This window comes from Lycium ferocissimum, unplaced genomic scaffold (assembly GCF_029784015.1).
Source record: "Lycium ferocissimum isolate CSIRO_LF1 unplaced genomic scaffold, AGI_CSIRO_Lferr_CH_V1 ctg416, whole genome shotgun sequence".
Taxonomy (NCBI): Eukaryota; Viridiplantae; Streptophyta; class Magnoliopsida; order Solanales; family Solanaceae; genus Lycium; species Lycium ferocissimum.
Genome location: NW_026725589.1, coordinates 310,578 through 337,676, shown reverse-complemented (window position 1 = coordinate 337,676; position 27,099 = coordinate 310,578). Strand labels below are relative to the sequence as shown.

General features: G+C 36.3%; 3 protein-coding genes and 1 long non-coding RNA gene across 7 annotated transcripts; all 4 read right to left on the bottom strand.

Annotated features, from left to right (window-relative positions):
- Nucleotides 1–165: 165 nt before the first annotated feature.
- Nucleotides 166–2,693, bottom strand: LOC132044326 (protein PLANT CADMIUM RESISTANCE 8-like). Its single transcript, XM_059434817.1, has 4 exons — nt 2,298–2,693; nt 1,662–1,733; nt 1,275–1,487; nt 166–546 (listed from the first exon to the last, which is right to left on the bottom strand). Exons 1-4 carry the CDS (start codon nt 2,473–2,475, stop codon nt 464–466), a joined length of 546 nt encoding a protein of 181 aa, XP_059290800.1. The 5' UTR covers nt 2,476–2,693; the 3' UTR covers nt 166–463.
- Nucleotides 2,694–3,772: 1,079 nt separating this feature from the next.
- LOC132044325 (probable plastidic glucose transporter 3) lies at nt 3,773–10,625 on the bottom strand. The gene is made up of 13 exons (XM_059434816.1): nt 10,485–10,625; nt 9,892–10,003; nt 9,714–9,781; nt 9,017–9,149; nt 8,503–8,602; nt 8,326–8,438; nt 7,979–8,072; nt 6,955–7,114; nt 6,724–6,867; nt 6,561–6,634; nt 6,367–6,455; nt 5,846–5,960; nt 3,773–4,485 (listed from the first exon to the last, which is right to left on the bottom strand). The coding sequence occupies exons 1-13, from the start codon at nt 10,585–10,587 to the stop codon at nt 4,303–4,305; spliced, it is 1,488 nt and encodes a 495-aa protein (XP_059290799.1). The 5' UTR covers nt 10,588–10,625; the 3' UTR covers nt 3,773–4,302.
- A 2,021-nt stretch (nt 10,626–12,646) lies between these two features.
- On the bottom strand, nt 12,647–26,413 carry LOC132044310 (golgin candidate 5). 4 transcript variants are annotated; one of them, XM_059434800.1, is made up of 20 exons: nt 26,193–26,413; nt 25,793–25,991; nt 22,460–23,625; nt 21,699–21,770; nt 21,036–21,110; nt 20,018–20,132; nt 19,189–19,250; nt 19,056–19,103; nt 17,668–17,952; nt 17,532–17,591; nt 17,325–17,408; nt 17,157–17,222; nt 16,987–17,085; nt 16,691–16,909; nt 15,432–15,543; nt 15,144–15,355; nt 14,842–14,901; nt 14,601–14,714; nt 13,047–13,121; nt 12,647–12,965 (listed from the first exon to the last, which is right to left on the bottom strand). In XM_059434800.1, the coding sequence occupies exons 2-20, from the start codon at nt 25,941–25,943 to the stop codon at nt 12,930–12,932; spliced, it is 3,111 nt and encodes a 1,036-aa protein (XP_059290783.1). In that variant the 5' UTR covers nt 25,944–25,991; nt 26,193–26,413; the 3' UTR covers nt 12,647–12,929. The 4 variants fall into 4 exon arrangements, with proteins under 4 accessions (XP_059290783.1, XP_059290780.1, XP_059290782.1 ...); XM_059434797.1 differs by having other exon boundaries at nt 22,460–23,631; nt 26,193–26,412; XM_059434799.1 differs by having other exon boundaries at nt 15,144–15,349; nt 22,460–23,631; nt 26,193–26,409.
- On the bottom strand, nt 13,776–14,594 carry LOC132044312 (uncharacterized). Its single transcript, XR_009412103.1, has 2 exons — nt 13,909–14,594; nt 13,776–13,831 (listed from the first exon to the last, which is right to left on the bottom strand). It is a non-coding gene; the product is annotated as an uncharacterized LOC132044312 (long non-coding RNA).
- Nucleotides 26,414–27,099: the final 686 nt, after the last annotated feature.

Below are 27,099 nucleotides of genomic sequence, written 5' to 3'. Positions count from 1 at the left end.
ACTAGTTTCACAATAAGTTACTTCACTTCTTAATGACAAATTAAGCATGAAATTAGCCCGGCCCATCGAATAGCTGTCAACTTCATTATTCAATTCCAAGCTCAATTCTGCATATACATTGGAGGATTTACATTACTGATTTTAATTAGCTGTGGATTGATGGGGTTGATTGATTGATTGGGTACACTAATTTCCATTTAAACCAGCAGACCACAGATTGACAGTGGTGTTATTTGTCGTACATAGACCAGAAGTATTGTTGTTTCCAGTAAGACAATAATCTAATTGAAATGGAATTCTACAAACATAGTTCGAACGATTAACACAGCCAAGATGGTTGAATTAAGGATACAACTTCAAACAAGATACAAAATCTGGTTGTTGCAAAAAAAAAAAAAAAAGAAAGAGTAACATAACATAATACAACCTCAACTCAAACAAATAAAGAATCACAATCTTGAATTTACATGGACATGGATTGTACTTGGGGAGCTTCATTCACTTGTTGGTTCCCATAATGCTGCTGAGCAACTATACCATTCCACCCTGCACCACATTTTTCACACCCCTGTTAGATATTTATTTCTTTCTTGTACACCCAATTCACTGACTTACAACAAGGTCAAGATTGTGGATTAGAGTTTCATTGCCATCTAGCAACAAAAATATTTTTATTTGTTCGATTCAAGAAAAAGAACTAGCTTGTACGTGATAGATTGTAAATCATTCATTTACAATAGTTTAAGCTTTTGGATGAATAGTACATTAATAGTATTTAGGTATCCATATCAACTCTCTTTTTTTTCTTTTCTTTTTTTTTCTCCCTTTAGACAAATAAAATAATTGAAGTTTTCTATTTGGAATTGTGTTAGGTCTAATTTCTATCACTTTGATTGGATTATCCGTAACCATATTTACAATATAGGCATGGTTATTAGTAGAGGCGAAGCCATGATTTTAATTTTATGGATTCTCGATTTTAGAACGATGACTTCAAGTGTTAATAACTGAATTCTAAACTTAATGTTTGTACATATTTAATGTATAATTTTGAACATAAACACACAATCTAAGTAAAAGCTATTGGGTTCAACCGAACCCGTATCCGGGCTTCTAGGTCGACCCCTGGTGATCAATTGGACCTTTGATTAATTAATATCCTGTTTTGACTGACCTCCTCCTTTCTTTAATTCGCAGGCACAAGAGGTCAAATTCTGATTATTGTGAAAGTACAATATGGTAAAAATATTACTATTGTACCAAGTGTGACATACCTAGAGCAGGATCAAGTCCCCTGTTCCGAAGCTCTCTAAACTCTTGACAAAGAGAACAACATGGACAGAATATGTGGGAAATTATGTCTGAATAAGGAGCTTCCACTAGATTATATCTCTGTCTCAGCTTCATTCTATACTTAGAGCCCATGACCCACTGAGAGCAAAGAGCAGGCATCATCAGCAGGTATATGAAAGTCCCCATAGGACAAGCTGTATTAATCACCATAAAAAATCAATGTTTAGTATTAGTCATAGTATCAGCTAGCAACCATAGTTCATTATATTTACCAATTGCACTGTGTTATTGCACGAAATGAAATGATAAAAGGGAAAGAGTTTTAACTTCTATACACTGAAAAATTGCAGGTAGACCTGGAGACTTACTCATTTCACCTGCATCGAGGACTTCCGCTATCTGTCCGAATGTTACACAAGGCAAGAACGCTGTCATAACAGCTGCACAAACAAGAATGTTCTCTTATAAGCGGATCAAGGATTTTAAGACAGTTAATGTTTATCATAACAGCTTCATAAACAAGAATGTTCTTTGGAGGCCGCTCAAGGATTTTAAGATGTGAAGTTCCATGGTACTAGAAACTTTTTGTGATATTGTGCAAGTACATATAAGTTATTTAAATATATATATAGAGTTCGAGCTAAATGACATCAAACGCGTTCTCTATGCCAACAAGTTCATCCTACCCTGATGTTTCCTAATTTTTCCTTTAAAAATTTGGGTTGTTGGTCCAAAGAAAAGGGATCAATTGATCCATAAAGGTAGTAGGAGCTTCTCGAGCGAAGTTTTGCATCACCCTTAGTAAGAATTGGATGGGGTCTGACTGTGATAAAGATATTGACCTTGAGTCTAAGTTAACCTCAAAAGCTAGCTGAAGAGGCAAGACCAATCACCTCATCCCAAACCGACGTGGGACTTTAACAATGCAGAATCACAGCATAGTATAGGTGGTTGACACCAAAATAAATTATTCGTGGGGAAAAAAGAAAAAAAAATCTAATTACCATTAGTTTGATCCAAGTGACAATCAAATAAGCCAGTGCTCCAAGGAGCTCCAATATGTACAGGTGCTGGTGATACAGTTTGTACTCCTTGGTACTGTTGAGGATTTGAGGGAGCTGGTTCAGTACCACTCTCTGGCTGAGGAGTTTCTACTTCATTATTTGCTTCAACTCTTCCCATTGTATCCAATATTTTTGAGCTTAGAAGGATGAAGAAAATTTTCTTCTCAAATATCAATGAGCTCTTTCATATATGAGGGAAAGGGTTTCTGTGTGACATGTCCAGAGTAGATGGCATCTTTGACTTGGAAAAAACAATCAATGAGATTATTCAAATTATCTGTGGTCAAAATTATGTCCTTTTTCACGTTATACAACTTTCTAGAGTTTCAGCAATATCACAGAAATGGACAAAATTCAGAGGTAAAATAGGAGGGGTAGGAGTTTTCTATTCAAAACTCAAGTTATTAGAAGCTTTCAAGACCATTTTATTCCAAGTTGACTTTATGTGTTCATATGTCACTCGCCAAGTTTGGTAGCAAGCTGCAACTTGGAAGTAGGATTAGTACGACGTCCCTTTTCATCGTTTTAATTTGCATTTTAGTAGTTTCATTTTCGTTCTAGGTATTAGACTATCCTCATATCTGATTTCACACTTCAATTTCAATTCTCTGCAGAGACAATCTTTAGGAACATAATTATTTCCTTGGTAGGAAAATGCCCAAGGCCATACGACTTGCTGTTATTCAGAAAAAGAAGATAATTAAACTTCCTGGAAGGTAGTTATTCAAAGTCAACTTTTGATACAAGAGACGTGTAGTGCATTAATACAGATGTTTGAGTAAATAATGTTCAAACTAGGCCACTATTTCATATAACAAGACATGTTAATCATCAAGACAGCTAACGCATGACTGGACTTTATCATGCATATACGTGCTTAACATCATGGCATCTCTCAGACGGATTCAGAATTTTGATCTAGGCATCTCTCAGACAGATTCAGAATTTTTATCTATAAATTCAAGACCACGACTTTTTTTGCTTAGTGGATTCTGAATAGATTTATATTAAGTGAATTTTTTTGACATAACTACAAGGTTTAAGCTTAAGTTATTGAGTTCTGTCGAACCTGTAACTGTGGCTCCGCCCCTGATGGCGTGGCTGTACCTTCCATACAACCAAGAAGATCACCCTGTTTTTTCTTCCTTTTTTTTTTTTTTCCCAAATTAAGCACTAGGCTTCACTGGTATGGCTCAACTCCGTGAGGGGTGCCTAACCCACACATCATGTGCAATACCCTTACTACTTTAACCAAAACCCTCAAAGCTCAACCAAGAAGATGGCAGACGAGCGCTTAGAGCAGATCATTTTTATTGAGAAAAATATGAAGATGATCAACATACTTACAGCTGGCTTCCTAACTACTAGCTGGCAATTATAGCAACACAACAGAATCAATGCTGAAGCCAAATATAGAAAAATCTCAGCTACATTAATCAATTGTTTACTACAATATAATACTACCAATATTCCTTGTTACCGCAAGCAGCAACTAGCCTACCAGTATCTTGCTAATTCAAAGTCTGTAACATTATTTCTATAAGGAATGTTCCGAGCAGCCTTTCTGTGCCATGCTAATTACAAAAATCAGATCAAGGCAAAAATTGAAGGAAAGGCTATACAAAAATAGCAACAATAGGTACTCTATAGTATATATGTGATCTACTACTGGCTGAGGCAGATGCAGTTTCATGCTCCCTCAGGCAATAGTCACCGACCAGTGGAGTGAGCAGAATAGCAGCAAAATTAAGCAGTGACAATTCCCTACAAACTCGCTTTCTGACAATCCCTATCTTGATTGTTCGTCGTCAATGCCTTCCCGCCTATGAACACACTCCAAAATTGAAGTAATCAAAAAATAGCTGAGCCAAGAATTTGGATGTTCAACCACTAGACCTTAACATTTTCCAATCTGAACTTAATATAGAGTGTGATATAGTCACCACTAATCAGACGAAAGAAGAGCAAACTCAATCTCCTGTAATGTTTTTCCTTTTGTTTCCACCACATTCTTTTTCACAAAGGCCACTGCCAACAAGCAAAAACCGGCAAAGAGTCCATACACAATTTGTGGTCCAAGATGCTCAAGCATCGGCAGAAACAGAAGGCCGACTAAAAAATTTATGACCTGTTAAAGAGCGAAATACGATATGAGAATACATTGGGAAAGAAAACATGAAAACTTGAAGCATCAATCTCAAAAAAATCTATGCAATTTTCAAAAAACAACAAAAACAATCATGATTATAATAAAAGGCAAGTGTCGATAATACTTTACAATTTTAAATTACTGCTGTAGCTGAACCATGCATGAACTATAATATGAATGGGGACATAAGAATTAGACACTGATTTCATTTTTTCTTTTTTGAGATATGAAAGATGATCTCATACCATGTTGTATTTAGAACAGTATATACATTTACCTGCTAGGTTTAGATCTCCCTTAAATGATTTCAAAAGTCTTCCAGGCAGAATGAATTTTAAGCACAAAACACTTTGACCATCCAACACCTCGTCAGGGAATCAAAGGATTGGTCATTTACAAAGACTAGATTCTTGTTTGAACTTTGAAGTAAAGAATACGAAATGAATACTGTATAAAAAGTTTAGGGATGAATTATGATACTCCCTAGATTCCCCCATCACTTTAAATGGTCTCATTTTTCTGGTTCTTGGCAGTGTAGGTTGGGGGCTGTAGTCGCTTAGAACAAGGAGATCCTTTTGTCATGCTATGCGCAAGGTATCGCTATTGGTTTGACTACCACTAAAGTAGATTGTGCAGATAGAACAGCTCAGACGGATGACTTTTTTTTTCTGATCTCCGAGGGCCAATGGCGCACAGTTTGACACTCAGCGGATAATGGGCCCGCCCCTCTACCCGTCTCCACTTATATACCAGGCTTTTGTCTGCAGCAGGATTCAATCCCCTGACTCATGATTGATGAATTTACCTGCACATCTTGTTTGACTTACGCCCAATAGCAGGATGTGGCTGCACATACATATAGGCTGATGATTTCAGCAACGACTCGTTGTGTCAAATGACTGGACATCTAGAACATATATTACCCAACGGAAGATGTGTGTTTCTATTAAATGTGTAATTCCAAGCTACTACCAGAAATAATAAGGGAATAAACCTCCTCCTTACGTTCACGCCCTCCCTCAACAAGAAGCATAGTGCATCAACCCCAAGCTAGTTAGAGTTGGCCATATGATCCTCAACATCCATTTCACTCTGTTTGGACCCGTTACCTCCCCCCCGCCCCCACCCAAAGAGAAGAAGAAAAAGACAAAATGAAAGCTGATATAAGAAGTTATTAAGACTTGTTGCATAAGAACAAATACATTGTGTCATATATTGGTCAAAGTTGTCAGACATAAAAGTTCTAGAGATCCTTCCCTGTTTGATAATTCTTCATCCAAGGACAAAACAAAAAGAATAATTTAAGAAAACAGAAGAATCAAGAGAAGGATGAAAATACCCAATGTGCAGCCATGCATAAAGCCATTGCCTTTGCCCTAATCCGGCCAGGGAATATCTCTGACAGCAGGAGGCTAGGGACTGGACCAGCACCCAAAGAAAATGCCAACACATACCTGACATAAAAAACTTCCCATTATTGAAAGGAAACAACCAGCCTTTGCTTTTGTGCATTTGTAGTTATCTTCTGAATAGTCAGTAAAGCTATCTAAGCATAAAATTGTCTCATTATTTAGTCAGAGTCAACAGTTACCAAGTACATAAGGACACTTTTCTCTAGAATTCAATTGGATACTGTTATCCACTATAGCAGTACCGGAACTACTATCTTCATCTCTTAGCTGCTTACTGACTTCTCTTTGTTTGACTTGACTAAGATTAACTTCCCCAGAACGAAGGAGTCATAGTCCCAGATAGTTATTTTGTTGTTATCTAATCATTACAGTATAAAGAGCATACCTAGTCCTTGCTATCAATAATGTATCAACTACTACAACGACAATCTTGGAGTGGATTACTCACAGTAGGGTCCCACCAACTGATAGGTATAATACTGCAGAGATTGGTACAAATGAACTAGCGGCTGTTACTTGAAGACCCGTTGCAATTGCCTGCACCAAAAACATCTCACAAGTTCAAGATGAGAAAGCAATATATTCTTGGAACTACATGTTCCTATTTATTTATATAGGATTGAGCAAACAAGATTATGTTACCATGCCCAAGAAACTCCCAATTAGAAGCACCTTCCTCCCAAGCTTATCCATCAAAATCATTGCAATAATAGACCCTGTAGACGTTATAGACAACAGGAAATGAGAAATCACTAACAGATCCAAGGGTGTTATATGTGTTCTGTATGGAGAGGTGATATTCTACCTGTTAAGTTTACGATCCCAACGCATGTATTCGCAGTGTCTGAAGGTACTCCAGCCTTTTTAAAAACAGTCGAAGAGAAATAAAATACAGCATTTATTCCAGATAGTTGTTGCAAAGCAAATAAGGCAGATCCAATGAAAACCACTGTCCAAACGGCAAAAGTTATGAATTCATCAACTTCTTCACACAAGACATATTGACAGAACGAAAACACATCATCAATAATTATACCTTTAAAATGACGACCATACAGTAGTTCTCCAAATCTAACATTATCCACTTCATCTCCTTTGTCTGTCTTTGACATTTCTGCAATGGCATACTTAACATGTGATGATGACGCTCCCATAAGCTTTTCAAGCTCTTCTTCAGCCAAATCAATTCTTCCTCTCTGAGTAAAGTCCAGAAACAAAAGGTGAGTCAGATAAGAGAACCATAATCTGCTGAGTGTTTGCAAATGATAGATCACAGAAGACATTTAATCAGTAAGCTCCTGCATTGAAGCACCATAATAATATAACAACTTTTATTTTGATAAGTATAATAACATGCCAACTATTCTATGGTATAGATACGCTGTAGTCTTGAGTCTTGACTGTAGTGTCAGGACATTAAGACAAACTGTGGAAGGAATGAACCAATGATGTTTCTCTCAATAGTAGATTTGTATTAAAACCTGCTAAGTTATTGTACACAGGAAGAACAGAAGCCCACCAATGAATAGAGAAAGCAATCAGGCTAATGTTGTTGCACTGTCAAGATCATATCGCCATCAGTTATTTCATAACGTTGCCTCGTATGAAAACATGGTGAGGATAGATATGTAATAAAAGAAATTCATGTAACTGTATATTCACCAAAAACAGCCTAGGTCCAAGAACAATGGATGAGTTATGTTTTAGGGACGTGGAAAGATGTTTAAAATAATCGGTATGTTCATTCACTCCAACAATCGGTATGTTCATTCACTCCAACATTAGATGGATGGTGGTACAATTTAGAGTATGAGTACATACGAAGATTTGAATATATATCCAAGACAGGAAACCAAGCAGTAGTTTATAAAATTCGATTGCCCACATATGCATTTAAAGTATTTACTTGTCAACTGAAACAAAAGAAGAGCGTCTTCCATTTGGTGACCTAGTGAATTTGAATTGTTAGCAGATTTTACTATTTACAAGATTCACAATAAACTGAACATGCTAATGCCACTTTTCTATCTACTGCAAGACACTCAATGATTTAAGAGAACCTTAACAAGCCAGTGAGGACTCTCAGCACAGAATTCCATCAAAACAGCAAGTATCGCAGCAGGAATGGTGGATATCCAAAAGCAAACTCGCCACCTGTGACATCATTGTAGAAGTAATTACACATCACTCAATTAATTAACGGGATGCTTTAAACATGTATGATAATCAACTTATTTTTAATAAGCTCCCATAAAAAGCATTTTAGCAGTCTCAAACTGAAGATAGACAGTATCCAAAGAGTGACTGGAGTAAAATGGAATAGTACATTTTTTCATTCATCTCAGCCAGCCCTATCAATCGATCTTAATAAAGGGGAAAAAGGACATCAAGGGCATACAATCCTTACCAACCAACAGTATCCTTGGCAGGAATGCCAATGAGAAGAGCTCCCAGGAGCCCAAGGCATGTGGCAATCTGAGTGAAACTCCCATAGGTGCCTCTAACAAAAGCTGGTGAAACCTGGTCAAACAAATTAAATGTAACTAAAAAGATAGAATTAGGAGCAAAAGATAATATCACGTACCTCTGCAACATAGAGAGCAGCAACAGCAGGGCCAAGGCCCATCCCTATTCCAACAAATAACCTTCCAAGAAGCATAACTCCAAGAGTACTTGTTGCAGCACTACATTTATACAGTTGAAGAACCTTCAGTTAAGTTCCAGAAACTCGTAACGTAATAAAATTGAATTAAGGGTTTCTGATTTCACCCTCTCGTATTCGCTCCAGTTTATACAATTCAATAACTTAAACAGGAAAAGAAAACTCAAGCACCCGAAGCCAGATGAAGCAACCTTTACAGGACTGTTACGAATAAGTCTGCAGACTGCAGGAGACTTTGCCAATGCAAAAGATAGCAAGACTAAAATATCCCTAAGGGATTAGACACTTCCTTTTAAAAATATCCATTCATCCCAGACAGGTTATACAATCAATAGAGAGGACTCAAGACTTCACAATATCTGGATGGTATTACAGAGTATGCATTTTAAGTAGAAAAGGCCTTAGTATAGCTGGTAAGAAAGTTTATTAAGGTTACCTCATAGAAGCACCTATTATCATTGGTAGAGCACACAATTGAAAGCCTCTCCGACGACCAACCCCATCTGCTATCCAACCACTGAATATTGAGCCCAAAAAAGCACCTCCCAAACATGTACTCACAACCAGACCTTCAGTTGAAAATAAAATTATCATATCAGATGGACCCGGTAAAATATGAACTAAACAACTAGATGAAGAAAATCGTTTTAAGAGAAGAAAGGGGAGATGCAAGTGTTAGACGCAGGTTCAACTGAACTCACTGCCTTGTACTTCAACTCTCTATATAGACACTTCTCGCTTTTCGAGATTCAAACTGTGTATACTTTGACCTACATTTTAAAATGTATTTTTTCATCATATTGACGGGAGAAATATTGCAACTTATAGTACTTTTCATATAGTTTTTTAATATCCAATTTTAATTTTAATCTATTAAATTGATCTATTACAATTTAGCTTCAAAGATTAGTCAAATTAACTCTTGAAAAGCGAAAAGTGCCACATAAACTAGGACGGAGGGAGTACCAATTATATTTACACAAATGTAGCACGCACTGTTACAAATGAGTAGTGGATGCAATGCTAATCAACCCCCACTGACTTAAAATTCAGGATCTGCCTACAGAAGGGAACACATGGAGGTTCGAGTGCGTGGACCTGGGGGGATCTTTAAGGTAAATGGCATAAAGTACCTTCAGCCAAGGTGCTGCCACTGAAGCCAAGGTCCAAAGACATGCTTTCTAGAGTGTCATTAACCACCCTGAATAAACCAAACCAAAATAGAACGCAAAGTTGGAAAAAATGGAATAGAGTTTAGTCAACTAAAAAGTAGGATCATGAAAGAAACTAACTTTGAAAATTCAGTCATACCCAAGATGGTAACCAAACAAGAGTGATGAAATAATTGCCACCAGTATATGCGGCAACGGTCGCTTCCATGAGGGGTTTCCAATTTCTTTCCAGACACCATTTTGGAGACGACCTAAAAACACATAAGCAAGAATCAAAAATCAATTTTACACAAAAAAAAAAAAAAAAAAAAAACTATCCTATTATGTTAAGTCCTTTGGTTGTCTCTAAGCTGATGGTACACTAGAGAAGTATAATACTATTTTATTGGAAAATGGACGACATCACTCAACCAAGTTGACAAATTTTTATTTCTCTTATTTGAGCTCCAGAAAATCTAGAGACTGACAGTAGCTCATAAAAATAGAAATTGTGTGATATCATCATTTGGAACAAAGAGAGAGAAATAGATCTTGGCATGACCCAAATTTTAAAAAAAAAAAAAAAACAGACATCTCATGTTAAGTTGCAGCAAAATTAACATGTTCCTTTCTGCTCCTACAATATATACACATCCAGAAAAACAAAACAAAAAATGTAGTACAAAACTGCATTTGGAGGCAACTGAATCTAAATCATAGATCCAGTTGCGTACACAAATAAAAAGGAAATACCTAAATTTTCTTCTCTGTCTTCATAATCATCAGTGAACTGATCTTTAGTTGATGCACGCTTGTACATTGAATAAGCATCTGCAAGACCACCACCACTTCTCATATCTCTATGCTTATGTAACAAATATCCCGATCATATACTCCAACCTGCATAGATCCAATCGTATATAACCAGCAAGTATTATGGTCTCGTCAATAAACTCATGAAATGATCACTTATCAGCTGGCAACCTCATAACCGACAATGTTTAACCGAAACACAAATCCCAGATCTGATGTGAAAAGGAAAATTCCATAAATGAAAATTCTTAAACCGACAATTCATTACTCTTATCATCAATCAAGAAAATTCTAATCTTTCAAATCAAAAATGGAATTTTACGTTTTCAACTGAAATTATATTTGAGATTTCCATTGCTTAATTATCTACCATTACCATATAAGCACATCTAGAGAGAGAGTGTGTGTATCAGTACCTGTTACCTTCTTAAAAGTTTTGGCAGAAAAATGTAGCTAAAATGGAGTGGCTAAATTAGTAGTGGAGTTTGAGGGAGAAATTAAAAGTTGGCAATGAAGTTAAGAGGGAATTATTATTATTACTAAGAAAAAGTGTAAGTAGGAAAACGTGATAATGAAAAAGGGAAGGGTGAAATCTTAGAAAGGATGGTAACGTGTTATGTTTCACTAGTAAGCAAACAGGACAAACAAGTGCATATGCGTATGCAATGGTTCTACAAATCTAGGAGAGCTCTGAGACGAACGCCTGGCCCAATGTGCTTGCTTTTGTACTTTTTTTTCCTGCTTTGTGTCTTGTCCTCTCATCTTCTGACACATCATCCTTCTCAATCTAGTATACTCCTTTCAGCCCATTTTATGTGATTTTATTTGCGGCACACGAGGTTTAAGAGACAAAATAAAAATTTATAATCTAAAATGAGCTATATATTTTTATGTGATTATATATTATTTTACTATATAAAAAATTATTTTTTAAACGGATTAAAAAGAAAATATATCATAAATTTATGAACTGAAATAAACTATATATATTTATGTAAAATATTAAAGCTTAAAATCCTTCTAAGACAGGGCTAAGATTCGCGAACACTCCACCCTCCCAAGACCCCACTTGTGGAATTACCTGAAATGATGTTGTTGTCTTAAAGTTTAAAATCAAATTATTTTAATTATAAAAGAATAAAATATAATTCTTTTTAGAATAAACTAACCAGAAAAATGCCTCACTTAAATTAGAATAGACGGTGTAATATATATTTGAACAAAAGGTGTAGCTTTTGCTTCAGAGAAAAGGAAGGATCTAACTGATATTATTTCATTTTCAGCTGAAAAGAAAGAACCTGTACCACTTAAATAAAACTTTGTAAATAAATCACAACTGCTTTAATGTGTGTTCACGTTAAAGATACATATTAGGCTTTAATATTAAATTAACGTGCTTGGTTTACTTTATTTTTATAAAAATATGTCGCCCCTGACAATCTGTTTCCTCACGTGCTTAGTTCTCCCAACTTATGGTATGGTTTTCTCTTGAATTCCGTTTAAGATATGTTTCAGAAATTTCTCATGTCTCTAGCATCTTTTTCTTACCTTTGTATAGACTTCAGAATTTTACAACCCATTAACACAATTTACAACCAAAGGGAAAGCGAAATCCCCCAATGATCATGATTCCAAAACTAAGAGCACAACAGATCAGTTATGTTAAATTATTGATTTTAAGTAACCTGAACAATCTCCTTTCATTTACTAAAGACAACTAAAGACAAACACTCTTTCAATATGACCATGACCACTGACCAGAAGACCCAGCCACTCTTGATATGTTGTTAATTGGGTAGGTGTGTATGATTAATCCATTCTAACTAGACACAGAGAAATTGTATTCCCTTCTAGGTGTGCAACAGTGGAAGTTGTTTGATTTCCGTTCATTTCTTGATTTTCTCTTATCTTCTTATATTCTCTTCCTTGGATTCATACAGAGAGACAGATAGCAAAACATCGCCGTGAAATGTGGAACACCACATATCTTTTTTCTTTTCAGATTCAAATTCAATCTGAAAATTAGACCTTCGTCAGTCAAGGTGCATAAATTCCTACCTAGATTAAAGTTGATGTAGACAACCATTTTTGCCCAAATGCGGTACTTAAAGTGTCAAGTTCCCTTTCTTGAACTTGGGAATAATTGAAAACAGTTTATCAAGCTTAATAAAGCCAATACGCCACTGTTAAAAGAATATGCTATACAACAATTCACTCTTGAAGTTACAACAGAAAACCTGTAAAAGGTAGTTCCTCTATAGATTTATAATAAACTGGTGACATAAGAATTATCGTGCCCAAAATTAATGTGATACATCACATACACTGCAGCAACCTCCATGATGCAACAGAACAGAAAAACCACATAGCAACCGATCAGCTCGGTCAGGTGGCACTCAGTGATGAGCTAAGCACCTGGATCTGCAAGAATATAGGGAGTAAAACGTGAATTTACAGTACGCAAAGAAAAGGATTGAACAAAGCAATTGAGCAACGCTATACCTTATTCACGAGCATATTTACTTGCTCTCTGTACATCTCCTTCATGTCAATAATATCGGCACGAAGTTCTTCCAACTATCACAAGTACAAGTCCAGTGAATAAAATATTCAAAGAGCATTATGCATAAAGATAAACACTTCATTGTGAACATAGATTAGATTTCAAATGGACATTTTATCTATAAATACACCAAACATAAGGGGTACTTGACCAGTTACATCCCTGCGTGACTAATCTCCCTTTGGACAACTGCACGTGGCAGTAAAACCAAATAGCTACTGCATAGTCTTGTCAAATTCAAGTATGATGAGATAACATTGAACAACTAGAAATTATGATTCAATTAACCGAACTTAAGATGATCAAGCCTACATCAGCCAAGCCCATAATCTGTATCATACTTCCATTACTGTCTAAAGTGTGCTGGTTTGTACATGGAGGGCTGCGCTTAGCTAGAGGAGGAGGAATATGTATCAACAAATAGAGAAAGAGCGAAAAGGCAGAGATATTAGGGGAGTAGAACAAGGAACTTCTAGAGTATATAACACCTGGAGAGTGTATGAGGCACATTTTCAATGATAATACAGTAAAAATAGCATATATGGCAGCAGCTGCTACGAGCGGATTGTGCTATTCTGGAGGAAAAGGGGCACTTCAGCATTTCAAGCAGTTTAGTGGTGCAAAAAGGTATTTTATTAAAAAAAATGAGTGAAAAAGAAAGATGTAACCTATTCTTTTACAATGTGGTGCAGAAGATACAATAATTTCACAAAGAATGAAGAAACTGAAATAGCCGACATCTAACTAGATTGAAGATCCTTTAAAGGAATGAATCAAGAATGATCTCCAGACATGGAGAACTGTCCCTAACAAACAGGTAAAATTACCCATCTCTACAATGCCAAATTAAGGAAATCAGGTAATTGTTTAAAGCCCAAGTGTTTTCGCACTAATATGCACTTGAAATAACTTGCAGAATCGACATTTAATTTAATATACATATTTTTTATAAGGTATAAGATATAATTTAAATATAAATCTAAAAGACTAACACCTTTAATATACAGGAAAATACTCACATATGCAACGAAACGAACAGAACAGAAAAAGATTACAGAAAAGGACGACAACATCCTCTATCAACTGGGTCTTAATCTACCCAGTGGTAAGCCTGGGAACCAGAGCAAAATGAGACCTCTAGTAGAGCAGACTTTAAAGGCAAAGGTAGGAGAAGTATAACTCTTTTCTTTTCACCATAAGTCATATTTTAGGTGGCAATTTGCACAGATCCAAAATAAAAGAAGTAACTAAAAATGGAACCAGACCTTTCAAAATTGTTTAAAAAAATGTTGAAAGGTGAATGCGCACAAATTACTCGTCTAAAATGTACGACGACTCACAATCGTTGAGGTGATTCATACAGTTTATACAAGTGATTTATATCACATAACATTTTGAGAGATTTCCCTTTATAAAGCCAAATTTGAGATCATCAAGAAACATAATAGTGGCATAAAAAAATCATGAACCATATAGAAAAAATTAGTTTGTACCTCCTCATCACGTTCACCCATCAATTCAAGAGCTGCCGAGTGTCTCCTCCTAAGTGCATCTAGCTCTGCTCGGATGCCAGGCAGCATGGAAGCTTCTGAACGTAGCTTTTCACACTAAACAAATACAAAAGACTATTTCTAATGATTACCTTATCAAAAAAGAAAAAGCAAGAGACAGCACTGAGGGAAAGCTCTAAGAAAAAAGGAAAAAGAAGTTAGAGATCTGGAAAAAAGAGTTGACCTCTGCAGTCATTTTAACCAACTCCTCCGCAAGGGAGTCACGGATGGCTTCCATAGATGCCTGGAAGAATCAATAAGTCAGAACTAGAAGGCCAAACGGAAAAAAAACTAGTTGAAAGGAAAAATAGTCTTGCATGAAAACATAGAACTGAAAGCTTTAGCTCCTATGGTTCATTAATAATACTATAGCTACTAGTGAATAAACTTAACAACACACAGTGAAAAGAGGTCTTCTAAAACTTCAAAATTATAGCATGAGTTCAGATAATATGCGATTAAAAGAATCAGTCGGAGGATCCATACCAGTCGAGACATATAGGACGCAAGTTCCCCTTCCTTCTGGCGAAGGGCAGGTGTCATGCTCTTCATAAAGTATGGACTCATGTTACCATCAAATGCATTTCTACGCTCAGATAAATTGTCAGACGAGTCCAAAGATGCTTGCAGAAAATAGCTTTCTTCCATACTACTCAAGCTGCTAGCACTTGAAAGTCTGCGTGTCAAACTTCCTGCAGCTAGTTGATTGTTAAACATCGGAAAACATAAATATATGGAGCATCACATTGAAAACTATATTTTTGTACTAACTACCATTTTCTATCCCAGATTTCTGCCTCGTTATTGGGCTTTGATCAGGCACAAAATTAGTAGTACGAGCTGCCCTTTCTTGATCCAAACGAGCAGCTTTCTCCCGCTCCAACTCCTGTAAAACATTTGGTGACAGCTGTCTCAGACATGCACTTTTCATTAATAAAATTAAAGCATCAATACCAAAGTTGCAAGCAATCCTATGTTGTCTCCAGGTATTAATCCAGTCTAAACAGATTTCACCAATACATATGTGATAAAGGTTCTTCTACTGCCATCCTACATAACATTTCTCTTCCTTCGCCATCAAGGTTAAGAAGCACAGACTTCAGCGTAGGAGAACAATAGAGTCAAATCATATAAAGAGTTACCGTACATGGATGAATAGCTTCATCTGCAGCTCTGACTGTTGGTAATTAAACAGGCCTCACTAAGTGATACATTTACTAAACTTATGTCCTTGCTTATATAAGAAGAATTTTCCTTATCTGTCTTTATTTTGATGCTATGGAAGACAAGATTAAAGGGGAACAATGACAATTGTAGTGGCAAACCACAAGTGACAGGAACTTTACTGCCACTGATTAGATACATGCTAAAAGACCATTCAGCAGATCTGAAAACATAAAAAAGAATAAACTAATCCAGAAGTCGAGAAGGCCAACCATTAGCTGATTTATAAAAAAACGAGTAAATCAACAAAAGGAGATTTGCATATTCTTCTATTGAAGCATCTTGATCATACTTACATTATACTGCATGTAAAACCACAAGCATCATAGATGCAAAAAGGTATTGACCAGTGTTATCAAAAGCGAAAAGCACACAAAAGCTCTAAGGTCAGCTGGGTCTTTAAGCGCAAAGTGCAAATAAAGCGTGGGCTTTAATGAAAAAAAGCGCAAAGTGCAAATGAAGCGTGGGCTTTAATGAAAAAAAGCGCAATGGTGCAAAAATAAAAATAGATATATGTTTAGTCCAAGATTGATAATAATAAGCATGAATAACAAATATATGGACGAAGAAATTGTAAAAATATTACGATAAAGTGAAATATCAATCATCTAGTGTCGCCTTTTCAAGAGAGGCTCATTGGCAAGGGTCTTAGAGCCTTGATGATGACACTAAAGCGCACATAAAGCGAGGCGAAGCGCTCAACATGTTTTGAGCCTCGCTTCAGGGCTTAAGCGCGCTTAAAGCGCGCCTTTGATAACACTGGTATTGACATAGCTAATTAATAGGAAAGTAAAACATAATATGGTTACCTGCCGCAGGAGTTCCTGGTGAGTTAATGCTTCTTGTAATTCCTGCTTGTGTTTCCTTCTCAGTTCTTTAATTTCTTCTTCAAGCTGATTCACACGACCTTCGTTAGTCTCAGCTTCCTCCTTTAGAGCAAGATATTCTTGCCTGTTCTCTCCGGCCCTCTGTCTCTCTTTGTCAAGGGACCTTGTTAGCTGTGTCTGCTCAGCTCTAAGACAAGATATCTGCAATACTTCATTTGTAAGCAAATTCCTGGGAAGAGGCTATATGAAAGCAGCTTCAAAGCAATAGGTAAAAGAACCTGAGCCTCAAGAACATTGATTCGAGACAGGGTTTGAGAAAGGCGTTCATTAATAGATCGCTCCTTTTCCTCTGAAGTTGCAGCTTTTGCCTCGGCTTCCTGCAGCGTAATGTTAAGAATCGCTTCGAGTTTCAACTATAAATAAAGTTTCTATATGTTTCTCTTAAAACCTGAAGACGTGAATTCAAAGTTCTCTCAACAGCAGCCCAAGCTTCAGCCTTTCTGGCGTTTGTTTCCTGTAATCAATGAAGAGGCATAAAACATACACATTAAAAAGGCGGTCCACATACCCTGACCTTTTATAGGATATGAAAATAACATCTCAGCTGCAGTAGAACCTGCATGGCTTCTATCTGCCTGAGAAGAGGTCTGGTAGATTCGGGAACTTGTGTTATCAACTCCTCACATCGACGTTCACTGGCCTAAACACAGAAGGGCAAGTATATGCAAAGGAAACATAATTAAGTAGTCAAGCAGAAAAAGTTGCAAAAAAGAAAGCAGTTATAGTCAAGCAGAAAAAGTTGCAAAAAAGAAAGCAGTTATACTTGGTATCTTTTTTGGAGATCCTCAATGTCTCTGCGCAGCATATCTTCCTTAAAAACCGCCTGCATGTGAAAAAATGTTAGGCCCCGGGAAATTAGATGGACGAACCCCGATAGGACTCTAGTCAAGGATATAAACCTGCTGCTCCGTTCTGCTAAGTGTTTGCCTTAATTCTTCAAGTGCCTGGACAAGCATGGCTTCACGGTCTTCAGCCTCTCTCAGACGGCCCTCTAGTTGAGTTCTAGCTTCATTGTTAGCCCGTGCCTCAGCTAAAGCTTCTGCTTCTCTTGCGGCATTTAAAGCATTAGTATAGTATTCTTTTTGAGTTGCAAGTTCTGCTTGATGTTTTTCTACTGTTTCATGAAGCAACTTTTCTGTTGCTGCCTTATCCCGCTTTATACTCTCTACTTTGTTCTCTTCAACCTAGGAAAGGCAAAAGCATGTAGCTTGAAATCACAACTTCTACCATGATCCCAACATAAAATAAAAAAAGAAAATTAAAGCAATCAACCCTCAGCTGAACACTTGTTAAGTGACATGACTTTAAGAATGATCTCAGAACAGCTCTAAATTTCCTTTAACAGCTCAACAACCCAATGAGGAACATTGAAGTAAAGTAACAAGTAATCCAAATTTCTTTAAGGGTGTTCCTTCAAAAGTCGTGTCCTGCCTGCTCTATAAGATACTCACCTTGCGTGATTCTACTCAAGTGGTTAGCAAAAAGGCATCTTCTAAAATGAAAGGCTACCTCACTTAAAACAACGACCAGGTGAAAAGAGAATCTTCTGAAAGTACACTCAAGTTACTGCTACCCAAGCAGAACTATCAGAAAATATTGAATGTGTTTGGTACGATGTAGATAAAGTCATTTTCTGAAAGATATCTTTATGAAAAAATGTTTCCCGGTGGTTGATCAGTGCGTAGAAAATAGTTTCTATAAGAAAACACGTATCAAAGAGTTGAGAATAATGGTAGCAAATCTGATAGTATGTTGATGAATTTTTTTTGGTATAAAGATCTGTAATAATGTCTTAGTTTTGGTCGGAACAATGCTATGAAGTGAGAAGTTGTGATAACTGTGGGGGAAAATAACATCCATACATATGTAAGGGAAAACATTTTCCCCCTTCCCCCTCCTTTTGGTGGATAATATTTTTCGGCAACAGAACCCCAAAAAAACTGACTCATCTTCCCAAATATTTTCCTTCATACCAAACAGATCTTGAACACTTCTCCCCTTTTCAAATGAACTACAGCTGCAGCTAGGGTTAGTTTTAAAAACTATTTCTACTCTCAGATTAGTAAAGTAGGCATGTTAAAACTAAGAATAACTTAGCTGAAAACTCTGAGAAAACATTTTGTGAAAATGAAAACAAGGAATTCAACATTTCAACATAAAGAACACATTAGCCACAATAGGAGAGCTGAAAGAAGTCCAGATACCTCTTGTTATTTGACAACAAAAAATTCAGACAACCCTCACAATGTCTACAATCAGGTCAGTACAGTAAATATAAATGACAGACCTCAAGCCTGGTATGCAATCCTTTCTTCTCTTCTTCAAGCTCTCTGATCTAACTTTCAGAACAAATGGAAGATTTGTTAAAACTTATAAATATGCTTTCTTAAATGAATTAATGAGTATGCCTGATTCCACACCTGTGCCCTTAACTTCCTCATCTGAGCTTCTTGGGCTGCTTGCTTTTTCGAAAGCTGCTCACCTGGAATAAATAATAAGTTTTAGACCTATGTATCTCATTGAATATAGGGCTTATACAAACTTTAAAGGAATCAAGATATTTCTCAAAATAATCTGATAGACGTGTTACCCAGGGACTAAACTATAAGAAGGAAACTCAAGACAAAGGCAACCAATCAAAAAAAGAGAGAGAGAGACTCTAGCCAAAGGTTCAGCCACAGCAGCACAAAATAATAGAAAGTTTCTCACAAAAGTCCGAATATGATGTAACTTCCAGCATGCACAAACTTCAGAGTTCTTCCAGGGAACTCATAGTTAGGACATGAGTACCTAGATTTCCCGATCATCAGACTACACCCAAACAGCCATTTCGCCATTGCGACCAATCTTGAATTTTAATTTTCCTAATGAAATAAAGTTGAAGAACAGATAGAATCCCTCTCAGCCTAACATACTGCATCAACTTCTTAAAGCATCACCATTGAGCCTTCTTCCTGTTTCAAATCTTTGTTAGACCCTACATACATATTTACCGCAAGTATGACCCACCCCTTGTTTTGGTTATTCGGCAAGTATGATCCACGCTCTAGCATAAGCATGGTATCTAAGCTTTAGTTTAGTTAAAAACAAAGATACCACCTAAAGATTAATGTAAATTTACCTTGTTCTTAACTGTATAATTGTCTTATATGCCACATTTAGTAGGAAAGCTTCATGTGAAACAAAGGCAAAATGATAGTGCAATGTATCAAAACCACTTTTAGAGAGAGAGTCTTGAGTTTGTCACACCTTCAGCCATTACTTGATTAATTATCTCATCCTTCTCTTTGAGAAGAGCTGCAGCATCACTTTTCTTATTCTGTTCCCTGCGAAGTGTATCCCTTTCTTTGGTGAGAGCATAAACCTGAAATAATTGAATGTCAAACAAAATATCATTAGTACCACATTTAACAAAAATGTTAGGATGCATTCCATGTTCCCCTTTTAATAGCAAACAGAAATGCTAATCAGCCCTCTAGTTTTATTAATGGAACAAATAACAATGATGCCATCAAGCATGCCACGGACAAAGATTAAACTTGATGGGAAAGGAGGATTTGCTTGACGAAAAAAAAAAAAACTGGGGAACTGCAATTCTAGAAAGTAGATATGAGGTTTCAGCAGTAAATATATACTCGGAAAGGGTGGGGCAGTTTCTTCAAAATTATCAATTAACTTGAAAGGATGGAATATCACCAGCCAACAAAATCTATATCTTATTCTTCCAATATCATCTCTGTGCAGCATAAATAAGCTGCTTCTACTTTAATTTTTTATTTTTTATTTTTTTAATAAAAGCAAGAAGTGTCACCAAAGAATGCTCTCCCGTGGCAGTATGCGGATTCTCGAGGGTCCAAGCTCCCCGCCCCAATTCATATATGTAGTTAATAAGGTCTAATTGAATGGCATTAAAGGGATTCGACCCATTACAGGCACAATTGTCTTCACTTCTTCATCCGTCAGCAAGACAGTCATGTATCCTTAGAGTCTACTATAACCATTTAAAAATTAAGAGTCTAAGGACCACACACGCAGCATACAGAATCCGCAAGCATAAAATATGAAAAAGTTAAAGGCATAAAAGATGAAGCAGAGCAATTTAGTGATGCCTAAATGAAGTAGCTAAAGTATGCAACAAGATGAAAGCTCAAACAAACTGTCTTTCAAAAATTCATATTACTGCTGCGATGTGAAAAGGCTGATGATCAAGTCATAAAGCAAGCACTTAGGAATGGAAGTTAAAGCTGAAACATTCCTGTCAACACACCTTTCTCTCAAGAGCAGAAACTTTCTGATGGTACTCTTCTCGCAGAGATTCAACTTCTGCATCATTGGACTTCCTCTGTAGAAATTAGTGTGTGTAAGCAGAGAGAGATATAAAATTGGGAGTGGGGTGAAGTTTCCCATAGAAGGGAATTTTGAGGGCTGAAAGATGAACCTAAGTACACATAAGAGGAAAGCTGCAGGGATGGGATATTAGAAAAAAAAAAAAAAATTAAAAACTGCATTGAAACTCATCAGTTCAAAAAAAAAAAATTAACAAAAGACCTAATTGAAGTTTGGATCCATTATAACCATGTATGATGTATCCATTACAAAACACACATGCATTGGCACGTGGTATGCTGATCCCAGAAGCAATTACAGACCCAATTACACATATGATGTTAATACTAAAGGAGAAACAAAATTAACGACAGAATAATTGCTTGACAGGGATGATTGTCGCCCAAATTACAGGAAACTAGTAGTTCTGAGAGAATGAAATAGCATACAAAGCACAAGTCATCTGACAAACAGGAGAGAAGCTAGCATTTGTCTAAGAGAAAATGCAGCGCGTATTGATGTGAGAGCAGTTTAATCAAATCATCAATGATGTGAGTCAAGTGACACTAAGCAACAGAAGCACTTTAAAATGATGGGAACTTACTCTCAGATCCTCAGTAACAGCCTTCAATTGCTCGTTCTCATTCATCAACTTCGCAATTTCATCAGCTTTTGCCTGAGGAAAAACAGTGACATGTCAGCTCGTTGAATGTTTATTTTATAAACAAGAACTAAAAATCAGGTCTAACACACCAACTGAATTCTTTTTTCAAGTATGTAGCATAACAGTAAGTTTGGATATTAAGAAGTTAAGCACACAAGTCCCAATCACCCCAAAACATAAAATATATTTATTGGCTTTGGAATAATCCTCCTGCATAATAAGAAAGAGATAATTGCAATTAAATGTATGAAGCTACACAACTTTATAAGGACCCACGGACTACGGAAAAAATATCCACGTTTTCAGACATTTGGGACCTCAAGATGGGAACTATATTATATTTGACAAGTGCAAGAGAATAATGTGCCAACGAAAATGTGTCAATGCTACACAAATCAAGACTTTTTGAACTGAAGCTACCTTTTAATCAAAATTCAACTCATTGAGGCAAATTTTATCCATGACCTCACAAGTTGGGAAAAATAATTGAAGATGAGTGGGATTCAGCTAATCATTAGGTCACAAAGCGTGAATTATTGGACTTGCTTACTTCAAGTGCAGACAACAGAAAAATTCATATTCTCAAGTAGATTCAGAACCTTGATATTGCCCTGTTGGGTTCAGCATTTTATCCTGTGCTATTGGTGATGCTGAGGAGCGCCAGGTGCACAAATTTCAGTTAAAAGAGCACGTGTACATACCTGAGCTTGTCTAGCAGCTCCTTGTAATGCAGTTTCCATCATTTTCATCTCCTTTTTCAGCTTCTCCAGTTCAACCACTGAATCTGTAACATCTGAAGAGTTGCTTCCTGAGCTCAAGCGTTCTTTCACATCAGTCTCATGATCATTTCCTCGCTGGGTAACCTCAACAGGTCTACTAACCGGCTCATTTTCAGGCATAACTGAATCAGATACCCTCTTCAGACCTTCATCTGAGTGCTGGTCACCAAGAAAGCTCCTGTTAGAATGCTCTTCAAAACTTCCACCTTCACTGGCAGTTACAGAATCTGAAACAGAAGGTCTTGCACTATCTGCTCGGTCACTTGATGCATCCTGTGATTCAACCGGAGGAGATTCCTCAGTCACTTCTTTCTTCTGTTGCCTGTCTGCAGGGTCACTTGATGCATACTGTGATTGAATAGGAAGAGATTCCTCAGTCAGTTCTTTCTTCTGTTGCCTGTCTGCAGGGTCACTTGATGCATACTGTGACTGAATAGGAAGAGATTCCTCAGTTACTTCTTTCTTCTGTTCCCTGTCATTATCTGTATTTTCCTGTGAATCAGCAAGCAGCAGGATACCAACTTCAGTTTGAGATAAAGCAATTGATGATTGGGAAGAAACCAACTGCAGGTTTTCAGATGATTCTTCCTCTGGAACATTCTTTTGGAGGATTTCTGGAGATGTTTCCTGATCATGCTCTATATTGACCTTTGATGCTTCAGCCAGTGAATTAATTTCAGCTTTTCTTTCATCTGTTCCGAAAACACTTCTTTGCTCCTCCCTCTCAACTTTCGTTTCTACAGCAGAGTCTAGTTTGACATCATCAGCTCTTGCTTCCTTATTTTCTTCTTCAGCAGATATCATTTGGTTTGATTTCTCATCAACATTTTGTGCTTCTTCAATTGATTCTTCAGCCGTTTTAGTTCCTTCATTAACGTCCTTGTTTTCTTCCTTTGATTCTTTAGGAACAACATCACGTTGAGTTGTAGATTCAGCTGAATCTTCAACTACTTCCCCTGCAGGCAAGGTGGGCTTTGATGACTCAACTTTCTCTATAGATTCTTCAGCAGTCTCCTCACTTTTTTGTCCCATAAAAGACATAACAGGATCAAATAAGGCCTTCCTATCTGTAGTTGAAGGCCATAATCCTGAAGCTGCCATGCAATCACAGCATTTTTATTTAATTTTTTTATAAGGAAGAAAGAAAGGGAGGCATTAATAAATCAGTCAGCCCTGAAATTTGACTTTTCCTAAGAAATGCAACAATGTAATATACTGGTAAGACAAGCAGCAAATAAATACAACATTTGCTTATATTTCCGGATGACATTTGCTTAATACAACATGCAAGCGTCTGAGTGTGTAAGTAACAAACATCTGCCTTCAGTTTATGTCGTACATATACTAGGAACCTTCTAACTTTAAAGATACAAAGTGTCACTCTATTCCCAAGCTCTCCGCCATGCAAAATCTTGTCTATGTGATAACCAATGTCTTCCAAATTTTCTTTCTGTAATTAATAGGTTAGTCACAACCTTTTAAGGCCATTCACTATTTCTAAACTGTGGAGTTCAATTCAATCATCAATACAGTATTGAGATTTCATGTGGCCACCACTTAATCATTGACGGACACACCCAATGGATCTGATACTCTCATTTATTTTTATTTTTTATCAAGTGGATCTGATACTCTCATATTCTCTCATTCGCTCATCTCCGAATTTCTTGATGTTGGAGCCCTGAGAGGCCTATAAGTACCTTTTATCTTAGTCTTGCAATCCAAGATCTAGGGTTGCAGCCCAAACCCACTCTAACATGACGGTGTTACTCTCTCATCAGAGCTTACGCCCAACCCCAAGTACTGATAACTGCTCTTTTACTAATTTTTTCACTAGAAATGAATGTTGCAGAGCTTATGCGATGATGCAAAACTAAAATGTGAGCTATTGAGGACGCTGGGGTTGATTGCTTAGAACTAGGCCAGCAGAAGCAAAACCTTACAGATTCAGTGCAGCTTTAACCAAACTACAACATCAGTAATAGCAACCAAAATGAACAGAAAGCTATTATGTCAGTTCTAATTGAGTTGAAGTTTTATAACTAGATTTGCCGCATGTACTCCGACATATGTTATCCGTGAAGAAATGAACTGAACTGAAACCATGCAAAGGCAACTAATATCTCACTCAAAAAGAAAATTAAGAAAGAGGAACCAAAAAATCAGGAATCTATATTTTATATACGCAGATGCAATTGGTTCTTCCATAGATTACTCTCCAAAGTTCAACATTTGGTTGAGAAAGCAAACACCCAACTGTTTAAACTTTCATAAAGCATTTAGAAAGATCTGTGTCAAAAAATTTACTCCAATACGCAGTCTGGCAAAAAAAATTTTGGATATCATTTCTAATAACTTAATTACGCAAACTTACCAGTTTTCGCAAAACCAAATTGTTTCCGTTTTCCCGAAACAAAACCAACTCAAACTCAGTTTTGCAAAAGCATACATTTGATTCCTTAAAACAATCTAACATAACAATAAACGACTTATTCATACACAACCTAGAGAACAAAGCCTTATCCAAATACGCAAATTTTCCAAAAGTACCCTTCCAAACACATTAACCCAGTTTTCTAAACCAACTTAAAATCTTGATGCCCCCAACTTCAAAGGAACTTAGAGTGCCTTCATTCATAAATCAGTGTCTGTATGCTGTAGCATATATCAGGAGTTTAAGACTCCTGATTCACAAACACACAGGCAATATCGTGCATATAGAGGCCAGAGGCGGTCCTATGTGGTTTCAAGTGGGTTCATATGAACCCACTTCGTTGAAAAATAACACTGTATTTAACCTGTTTTTAAAAAATATATAAGTATATATAGTGTTATTTATATATTTCTTATATATTGAACCCACTTGGTAAAAATCCTAGGTCTATATAGTGTTGTTTATATATTTCTTATATATTGAACCCACTTGGTAAAAATCCTAGGTCCGCCACTGATAGAGGCTATCAGTACTATGAAATTCTTTGCAAAATCTATGATATACTTGGGGTTACACTTACAATAGCACCAGGTGTTCCCCAAGACTCTTTTTAATCTGGTTAAGGACTTTATATTAGTACACTGATAAGTGTGGAATAAACATTACATTTGTCAAGCTGAAATCCAATTATGTTTAGGATAGAGCCATAGAGGCATCATTGGTTGATTCATTTTGATGTATTCAGGGAAGTTTAGACCAACATAAGCGCGTATTAGCTAAAACTATGAAACGTATAATAATAATAATGATCCAAATGATACCTTCATTGGTACTAGTAGAACCAGATGTCTCTTCAAGACCAAGTGCTGTGTCGAAATTCTTTTCAATGTTTTTAACACTCTCACTCAGCTTATTAACCGCACCGGCAAGATCCAAGTTCCCCAAATCAAGTCCCCGACTAAACCACGCCATTTTGTTAACTTGATCCAAAGCTCAAATCACATAGCAAGCTCCTTCATCCTATCAAATATTAATCACACATTGTCAACAATCCTAGCAATTTCAATAAACAAAGGACAAAAACATTTACGAACAAAAAACTGTATCTAAGAAAGGTTTCAATTGGATCCAATCATTTAATAATTGCCGATTTAGATAGTTGCATTGAAATCTTGCAACGTGACGTAAAAAAGGTGTTGTGTAAATTATTTAAAATTGGACCTTGTGTAAATGATTTGATTTGAAGAGACCACGTTTGGGAAGCGGAGATAAAAGAAAGAAAGAATTGGGAAGGGGGTGTAAAAGAAAGAGGTCGATCTGCAGGAACGGTGAACTTTCAGTGTCCACCGTCACCGTCTTTCTTCTTATTTTTCTTGGTTTTTTTGGCTTCAAAGATTTTAACGTTAACGGCGTGTAGATTGGAACTCTTGACTTGTGTTTATCTTGACCGTTAAATAATTTTGGAAACCTTTTTTTTTTATATTTGTACATGCTCCGTTTCACTCCAGTACAAAGTTTCTAAATTTAAAGACTCTTTGACTCTTTTTAAAAAAAAATACTAATATTATTTAATTATACTTCCTTCATCCCAATTTATACAAGGGTCAGACCTATTCGGAGAGACAAATATTCTTTATTTGACAATGATTTTCTCAAATTCTTTTCATATATAATAAGACATTTAAATACTTCTGTAAATTTTATTATAAAATACTTGAAGAATTTATGTTTGAAATTGTAATCCAATAAATAATTATTTGACTCACCAAATAAGTCAACACTCATATAAATTGGGACGGAGACAACATATAAGAATGATTTTTTGATTGAATTTTAGAAATGATCTTTTCACTCATAAAATATTCCACTTTTGTTTAATTGGATGTATGTCCAAACACAATACTCTCAAATTCATTTTTCATTTTTTTGCACGGATTGCCCTTCGTAAATTTTATTATAAAAATTTTGCCCTTCATATTTAGTGAAGAATTTAAATTTTGCCTGTTTGAAATATGAGCGAATACAAAATTCTCGGTTCGAACCCCCGCTCAAGCAAAATAAAAAAATAATTATTTGACTCACCAAATAAGTCAATCTTTTAAGAAAAAAGTTAAAGTTATAAAGTGGA